Here is a 9,502-nt window from a genome sequence, read left to right as displayed (position 1 = left end):
TCTTTCCCTCATACTGAACTGCTCCAGCTGTCTCATTCCACATAGGTCAGAAGACAAACAGCCATCAGAGGGTCGCTGTTGGTCACTACTCATCTGCATCCAACCTGACCCATACACATTTAAGTAAAGACTTGATTTCCTTCTGTCTGTTTCTTCTGCAAGCTTTCTGATCCCTCCTCATCGTTTTGTTCATAGGTGCCATATAACTAAAACATTATATTTTTTCTAAATCAACTAAGAGGTTTTTCTGCAAATAAAGGGAGAAGAAATGGTGCTTAAATTCCTCTTCTTTCTAATCCACATTGTCTGATGATTTCTCAGCAGTGTGCTTTAAACTTAAATGTTGGCTTTTCTAAATGTCAGGGGATGTGTTTTGGGAATATCTTATTTATGTGAAGCCTGTGCATTTTGATATGAAAGCAGGCAGTGAATGGTAGAGGAAAGTAAAGGGAAATATGACTGTTCCCCACAAAGTTCCTTTTTCCTTGTCTATACTGTCCTTGTATTCATTTTAAAAGTAGAATGGAAAACAATGAAGGCTATCATGTTTCCAAAATAAGTAGGAGTCCATATCATGTGACAGTACGTGGGTAGACTGAGTAGAATCTAAATCTAGTCCACCCCTAAGACAGATGAAGAAATGCAGGCCAACTGCTTGTTTCTACATTTTAACTACAGGTGAGTACACAAACTTCTGCAGAATTCATACAGCCACATAAATTATTTGACTTTACAAGTTGAGATTTTTGCCCCAGTATTTTCTCTGTCAGATCACATGTATCTGCTGTTTTCTAGCACTCATATTTTTCTGTTAATTTTTCAGTCTGCTTAATAGATTTCCTATCTTATTCCTACAAATACTATTTTTCATATCTAAGCTGCACTGTTATTTTGCCGGGAGTATTAAATGGCAAAAGAAATACAAGCACTGGTCTCTTAAAATCTCTGGGGACCTTATAGTAAATCTTCACTGCTCTTCCTGTTATTTTGTGGTCTATAAAAGTAATCAAGTGGCGATAAGGAGCCCTTAAAATACCTGGCTAGCAAGGCTGGATTTTCCCTGCTTTAAATACCAGAGTAAGATAACCGGCTTCCACAGACCTTCCTCGCAAAGCATCATATAGAAGATGGACGGCACCTGCTGAGAAAAAGAAAGTGAGAGAAGAAAGCTTTTGAGCAGCCTTGCAACTCTGGGTAAGATCTTAGGGCAGTCTCAGTTCTCTCTGCCACAGGTTTCTTGGTGAGGACCTGGAAATGAGACGGATCTGGACATAAACCCGTCAGTACTTCTCTCCACAATTTATTGGCCAATTTCAGACAAATTGGAAGAGGCAAAAATGCCTCCAGTGGAGCTGAAAGCCTAAAAACTTAACAAAAAGAGATGATTGATTAGAAACGCCTTTACTGAGTGTAATACTAGACACCAGAGACTCTGCTCAGGCGAGTCCTCTGCAAACACAAGAAATGCTCAAAGCGGAGTCTGTACTCAACCACAACATACAAATCCACAGAGAAGCAGTCTTGGTTAGTCCTAGTGTTTACAGAATATCTTTTAAAAGCTCATTAATTAGCCACAGGGAGAAGCCCATTATCTTCACTGCATCTAGGGACGGAGGGTAGACAGTCCAGGTGAGTGAAAACAGGGCTTTCCTTCTCAAAATCTTGTGCTCTGCCAGATCCAAGTCTGTAGTTCCTTTGGAAATGCACCAAAAATTTGCAAGCCAGAAGGGTTTCTCAAAAACACACAAATCATTACTATTTTGATTATTTTATTTCTTGTCTCATTCCTGGTTTGCTACACATGCAATCAAGAAAAAGGAAAGAATAAGATCCTGTCGTGAAAGCCGTCCATAGAAATTAGGAAAATATCTTCTCTGTCAACTACTTATATCATCATGCAGAATTAATTAAGGTTTTACTCATTAGGGCTGTCTTCTAAAGAGTGATTAAAAATCTATATACACTTTATCATGTGTTATTCATTTCTGTAGGGTTTCCTAAAATGGGAATGAAGTAATTATGAAAGAAAAAGCAGTGAAAAAGATTTTAATTGGTAACCTAAAAAGAAAAAGCTGATAAAGGTATTATGAGTTCAAAATTTTTCAGATACTGCCAGAAAAGAGAATTCAAAGATAGTAGTGGGTGCATAAATCATGATTTTAAAATTCCTGCTAGTGAACACATCATAAGTTAAAATTGAGATAAGGTCTTTAAATACCTAATAACCCCCCTTAATGCATTTAGTGCATTAAGTGTCAATGTGTTTTCATTTTGTGCTTGCCAGGAATGTTGAATAGCATTAGATAGTTAGGCACCCAATGAGGAGTCCCTGAGACTTGAATCTTCCAGATAGGGAGTGAGCATCCAGCTGCTTTATTCTGTTTGGTGGTGGTGCTGGTGTGATGCAGCAAATGCAGCTTGTGATAGAAAAGCAGGGGGAAAAGATTTATCGCTGTAGCTGGTGTCAAAACTAATTTACTTTCTTTGCTGGTGTTTACACTGCAGCTTTGAAGATTATTCTTAAATGATTCACTTCCTATTTAATGTTCTCATTAGACAAACCTGATCAACACAAACCACTAGGCCCTGTCTCATTTTGCAAAAGGACATCTTTTTTCTTGAACTGCATAGCAAATGGTTTCACTAAACCAGCTAAATCGACCCCTTAGGTCCAATGACCAAATTTAATAACTGTTCATCTTTGCTAAAGTACAGTGTTTAATGATCTCATTCATTAATACATCAATGGTTGCTTTGGCTGATTAAATTTCTTCCATCATTTTGACAGTATGATCTAAATGTGAAGTACAAATATTCCATGTAAAAATGAAACATTGTATTCTGGGCCAATGTCATAGATTATTTCTTAACTCACTCCAGTAGCCCACCGGAGGAGCTCATGTTAGGAGCCTTCAGAATTGCTCTCCAGTGTGATGTACTAATCGCCGTACTTGGGAGCCAGAAGCACTTGCATAGATTTGAAGTCCAGGAAGGAATGCACGAGTTTGTCATCTGGTCCCTGGCATAAAGCACGGTCAGAAAGGATTCTTGGATTTACATAAAGCAAAATTAAATTGCGGAATGTTAGCATGCACTTATAAATTCATTTTGGTTAGGAGCTTGTAAAGTCCATCGTTGTAAGCAGTGGGGACACTGGTAAGCAGTATCTTCTTAAGGCAGCAACTCATATTTTATCATCTTACCAGGATTATTTCACAGAAGGAGGTAATAAAAGCATTTTCCTTCCCTTAAAATGGCACTATGACATTCATGTTATCTTCAACATCCTATTCTGATTGCTCTCATCCTTTGTTTTCCCTTTCTGAGAGCCTGAGAGTGCTAGTCATAATATTGACTGAAAACACCTTTTTTAGGTCCTTTGAGTTCAGCCATTAAATAGTTTGCATCTGTCAACTTATTGCTCTTACGCTAAACAATTCAACAGCTCATTTCTCATCACAGATCCGTGGGCTGCATTAAATGAGAGAGCCTAACAGAAACTCACTGTTGAAGCAATTTTAAATGCCCTCCTTTATGGACTCAAGGGATTGTGCTGCTGAAACAAGGGTGATAATAAAAGTAGAACTGTTCAGTCATACTCGTGAGCTATTTCAGAGTCTTTCCACTACTAAAGGGGCAGAGGATGCCCAGGCCTTTACAACTAAAGAGAGAGGAGGAGAAGTAATTGCTTTCTTTTCTCCATTGACTCTATCAGACAAATTAACTTTGTTAAATTCTTACTAAGCAAATTTTCTTTAAGGGCTAATGAATTCCAGAAAGATAATGAAAAAATTAATGTAGATTTATAATCTAAAGCTAAATATCAAAATCTACATCAAGTAGTCAAATGCATTGTCTTCCAACATATGATAGCACATAGCATTGAACAAGTTATTCATTTGAAATAAAATTGAGAAGCAAAATATCAATGAGGAAAAAAAATGTAAAGGTCTCCTCAGTTTCCTTTTTAATCATTTCTATGAGAAGAAAAATCCTGTGGTTTTACCCTAGACAGCAGTACAGAAACAATTGAAAGGTCATTGAATAAGTAATTTTGTTTTGCTGTAGCATCTTTTCTGATTTCTATTGGCAATCTTAAGACTCAGTGTCAAGGATTCATGTCTTCAAAATCAGAGCAGCAGCTGGCATTTTTATAAGTAGTCCTAAAGGAAGGCCAAAGCTTTACTGAATATCGAAATTGTTTCTATTATTGCATGTGGGCAGAGTTTTTGCCAAATCAGTTTGAAACAAGCTTTGTTTATGGAGAAGTACAAGGAAACCATGTGTTTGCCAAACATACACCTAGTTCTGGAGCTTATGTAGCAAAATTTAATTTCCACAGGTACCATTCTGATATCATTCTCTATTGGAAATAATAATTAAAAATGAGGATACCAAGAACAGCTAAGCAAAAACTTATGGTTTTATATATGCCAAAAATACAGTGTAATCAATATGATAAAAAAGCCCTGTTAAGAGCTTGTCAGTGTTAAAGGCACAAGACATCACAGAATATCTGCTTGAGTTCATTAGTGATGTAGAGGGAAGCATTTCCATAAAAATGCTCGAATGGTATTTACACTTGGCATCTGTTCCTTTTTCTCTATATATGCCCAAAGGGATTAGACAAAAATTTTATTTTGATAGATAACTTTAATGCAAGTAGTATTTTAAAGGCTGATTGCCTTTATTCCATATTAGGCAATCTTACTTAACTTTTCCAGAGCTTTCTGTGTATGCCTGCCCATTTAATATAACAAATTATTTCCTGAAAAATTAGCACTTCTTGCCAGTGTCATCCATAGCAAAGGAAGAAGATAAAGAAAATGTTTTTCAAAGGGAAGGGAAATAAAACAAAGAAGTTACAAACGTTTTGTATTGTAAGAGATTTTAAAAGACATTATACTCCTCACACTTTTCAGTGGTAGAGGAAGTCAGTAATTATCAGTCATTGCACTGCATTGTTTGTAATCATTCACCTCTAAGATTGATACAACTTAGGTGGTTTTGTGGTTTTTGTGGGTTTTTTGGGTCTACCCTCTTTATGGGTAAGCAGCTTGTAATTGATTTTTCAGAAGATGTGAATACAAATTTACTTACAGTTATAGAGGTAAAAGAAGCTGATGCCACCATGCTGAGTCATATAAAATCAAACCTATTTGTGCAACTCATTGTACTTTTCATCTGCTTTGGGAAATAAGTACTTGGGACTCCTTTTGTGTTTGGTGATATAATGAACACAGAACAGTGAGGAAAGAGCCTCTAAAGCATATGTCTTCTCTGAGCAGATAATTAGAACAGGGTGGGTTATGGCCCAAAGCTGCTGTTTCCAGGGTTTCATGTTTGATGCTTACCTATCATGAATTAACATAATGTATGATATATGTTTGTCACTGTGGCAGCTATTTGGAAAGCTGAAATGTTTGACAGCAGGTAATGTATCCCCTAATACAAACGTGTCTCTTGCCTCTGTCGCTGTTAGTTCCTTCCATTTCTTCTAGCCACGTTCCAAATAGCAGTGGAACTTCTTTGTACATAGTAAGGCAATAAACAGCTTTGCATTATAGCTATAGGATTCGGTTAGCAAAAGGTCCAGTTAAAGGGATTGTTTGATGTCGAGAAGATTGTTCTCCTCTTTTAAAAACCAGTTGTAGCTATGAAGGTGGAAAAAGAAAGTTGGAGGGGAGTCTGGACTATGGAGGCACAGGGAGAAAGGCTCCAGCCATTGTGAGGAGGGTTCTCTGAACCTGGAGAGAGTATGTCTGTGTACCTCCAACTTTTAGCAGTCCTGTCCATACCAATACTGGCAGCTCAAGTTTCTCCTTAAGGAAAACCTGGGACTCTCAAATATAATGTGAGGTGTTATTTGCATAAACTATGAGAGTGTTTTTACTGGAAAATGTTTGAAGTCATGTATTATAGCATTGGTGTTGCTGCTGTGCTTCTGCCACACAGTTTTTCTGATGCATAATTAGTACTATATTCGTGGCTGTTAAGAACTGCTTCAGGCCCCAAGGCAAGTAGTCACTGTACTGATGATCCCCTTCTACGCTGTGTAACATTTCCTCATTCTACAGCCCTCTCCCATACTTCCTTTCTTAATTTCTGGCACTTCTGGAGAGGCAGGTGGTGAGGTCTGATGAGGGTTTGGGTCAGAGCAACAAGGGATGGATGGGCCCTTTGTTCTGTCTCCACAAACTTTCAGACAAAGTCAGCACTGGCAGGACCTGAGGAGCTGTGAATCCATGAGGTTGTGTGTGTGTCCCCATGTGCATACCCTGCAGCGGGGCAAGGAAAGCAAGGAACTATTAGGATTTCTCCTTTACTGCATTAGATCTGAGTGTGTTGCTGTGCTCAGTTTGAGAGGAAAAAGATCTGTCACAGACTCAGTCACCTTACTACACTTTCTCTGTTGCACTGTAAGAAATGACAAAAAGAATAACATGTGGGATAAGGACACGAATAATTTACTTTTCTCAGGTATTTACTTTTTCATGTTCTGAGCCAAAGAACAGGACGTCAACGAAAATCTGTGACCTTAACTGACTTTAATACAACCATTAAGCACCTTTAATAGTCAATAACTTCTGTGGGTCTTTCAACATTCTTCACAGTTTTTAGCTTTTCTTTCAAACTTTTGACAAATCTGAAGGTTTTATTGAGACTTTGGCATTTATTATCAGGCCTTCATGCTAAACCATAGGTCTAGAATTGTCACAAGTCATTTCCTTCACTGTGTATCAGTATTTGGAACATGTAGAGCTTGTCTTTGAGATAATCAGCTTTTATTTTATTTATGTATAAATATATACTTGCTTATGTCTGGAAGACACACTGCAGTGGTTTTGTGCTGCCTTAGAATAATACATAGTCTAATAATACATATGCACTGATGCACATACATCTATTTCCAATGAGACTTACCCTCTTCAGCTTAATGCAAACAAATTTTGTTGAACCTCTCTATGGATATTTGGAAAGAAAAATCCTACTAGAATTTATGGTTCACATACCATCATTTTAATATGAAGTGATTTGATTGCCATTAAAAGCTGTTATTTTTTTAGGTTATTTATGCTACATAATTTAAATCTTCTTTTTCTAAAGCTTGTTAGTTCACTGCTATAAAAAACAAATGCAAAAAAATTCAGTTGTTCTTAGACACCTGTCAAACCTCTCCCTTTGTTAGAAAGCATTTCTTTTCTGACCATGACAGTTTTATTTATCTGTTACTCTGTTTTATAACCTCTCCTATGGAGTGATTTTTCATAGTTTATTTTTGTGTGCTATCAAGACCAGTGTTTTTATTGTGCCTGGCGAGAAATACATTGAGATTATGCACAGAAAGTAAATAATCCTGTAAAACTGACTTTACTATGTCACCAGATTATCAAAAACATGGGTTTATTTTTTGCTTTCACTACAAAATATAATGCCTCCCTATTTGACTGGTCTGCTGTTTTGAGCTACCTGATAAGTTGCACAAATTCTTATGGCTCCTTTTGCTCCTTCCACAGTGCCACCCAGGTTTGTGGTTCAGCCCAGCGACCAGGATGGGATCTATGGAAAAGCTGTAATTCTCAACTGCTCTGCGGAGGGTTATCCTGTTCCTACCATTGTCTGGAAGTACTCGAAAGGTAGGATTCCTCTGTTGGTCACTGGGGACAGATTCATTCTGGTTTAGTAACAGCTTACTCACCTGTAACTTACTGGTGTAACCTTCATATTGTCAGAGGCTGGCAGGGTGCAACAAGGGACTTATCAGTGATGTTTATACTGTTCTTCTATCATTTCCCTAAGCACATAGTGCTGGCCATTGCCATAGACGCAAGGCTGAGCTGGATGGACTTTTGGTTTCCCTTAGAGATGTCCTGGAGCTGTAAATGCGTGCCTGTGTTAGCTATGGCCTTTGCAGGCGAGTGATGAAATGGACAGCTGAGAGAAAAGAGGTACTACTTTAATTTAAACAACCTCAGAACAAGGTTCACTGGCAGCATTTGGCTGATTTTTTTTCCCCTTCAAAATCCATGATAACATGGCCAATCATATCTTTTCAGCAAAGAAGAAAGGTCAGGTAGCATTAGCATAAGCAGTAATTCAGTATGCGCTTAACATAATGCTTTAACATTTTCTTCTCATGTAACAGAGCATTAAAACTGGCCCCACTTGACCCTCAATAACCATAGGAAATTGACTGCTTTTTAATTAAAATGTGCTGCCTGCTAGATTGCGTCTTCTGGCCGGTTGTCTTCTGATAGGTTTTAGCAAGAAAACAAACTCTCCAGACTCTGTATCCAATCTAAATAAGTTAACTCTTTAAAAAAAGCAAAACTAAGTGCTGTTCAGAAGAAATCCTTATGTAATGCTCCATGTTATTTTTGGTTTCCTTAGGATCTAAGTCCAAATTACGTTTGCAGAAAAGCGTGAGGGAAGAGAAATGTTCATGTTAAAAAGTATTTTTGCTTTTATTGATAAATCCTGGTTTGTGGCAAGAAGGGTACAGGGCTCCAAATGCCATTAATCTCAATGGTATATGTGGTTTTAATTATGAATGTAGGTCACAAAGAAGTAATTCTGGTTTGTTGTGTTTGTGTGCTGAAGGAGGAGGCCAAGCCAAGCTAGCTGAGTCGTAATTAACAATGAAGAGACAGACAGTCCATCTTAACAAAGGAGAAAGGGACAGTGGTTTGATTTTAGTGAAACTCTACCATCAAGTGACTGTCTTTAAGGTTTTCCGTTAACAGCTCTGAAGTTTTTCAGTCAAAGCTTTAGTACATATGTGACATAGGCAAAGCCATCTAACTGCAGGTTCGTTTTTTGGCCAAAATAATTCTAGGTTAAAAGGCCAGTATTTTTACAAAAGCCTATATTTTGCTAATGGATGACTGCAATTTCAATACCCAGTCTAACTAAGGTGCTGTAGAGGTCTATGGGATATATGGTACATCTTCCGTTCGAGAGATACATTATATAATTTGGTTTTGAGCAAGGTTTGTGCCAAATTCTGAAATAATTAATGAGGTGATGCCAGCAGGAGTAAAGCAATCAGATCTTAAATCATCTGTATGTACCAAAACAGAGTAGGAAGGGCATTTGTACACCTGCAGGTAAGTTAGTGTAAACAGTTCTTCATGTCAGTGAAAAACGGAAAAAGAGGGTTCATTTTTTTGTACCTCGGGATAGACAGTTAATGGAAATGGAACTGCTGTCTCTAAATAATAATGACAGTGATCAATACAGACACCCCATAATCAGTGAGAATCTGTTGTTTTAAGTCCTTCAGCCTTAAAGAGGCAATGGGCACACTGAAACAGAGGAGGCTCCATCTAAGTATAGGCAAAAACTTTTTTTACTGTGAGGGTGACTGAGCACTGGCACAGGTTGTCCAGGGAGGCTATGAAGTCTCATTCTTGGAGATATGCAAAAGCAATCTGGATATGGTCCTGGGCAACCAACTTTAGGTGGCTCTGCTTGAGCAGAAGGGTTGGACCACATGACTTCC

The 9,502-nt window shown here is 37.9% G+C and overlaps 1 protein-coding gene across 1 annotated transcript in view; it reads left to right on the top strand.

The window, feature by feature from the left end:
- Nucleotides 1-9,502, top strand: part of DSCAM (Down syndrome cell adhesion molecule) — a 413,961-nt gene that overhangs the window by 251,286 nt on the left and 153,173 nt on the right. The window contains exon 10 of the mRNA XM_009891369.1: nucleotides 7,518-7,637. Coding sequence (XP_009889671.1) covers nucleotides 7,518-7,637 — 120 coding nt within the window. The remainder of the gene's footprint in view (nucleotides 1-7,517; nucleotides 7,638-9,502) is intronic.

Source organism: Charadrius vociferus, unplaced genomic scaffold, assembly GCF_000708025.1.
Source record: "Charadrius vociferus isolate BGI_N301 unplaced genomic scaffold, ASM70802v2 scaffold298, whole genome shotgun sequence".
Classification (NCBI taxonomy): Eukaryota; Metazoa; Chordata; class Aves; order Charadriiformes; family Charadriidae; genus Charadrius; species Charadrius vociferus.
The sequence above is the reverse complement of the archived record's forward strand: the minus strand, read 5'-3'. Positions and strand labels throughout refer to the sequence as shown.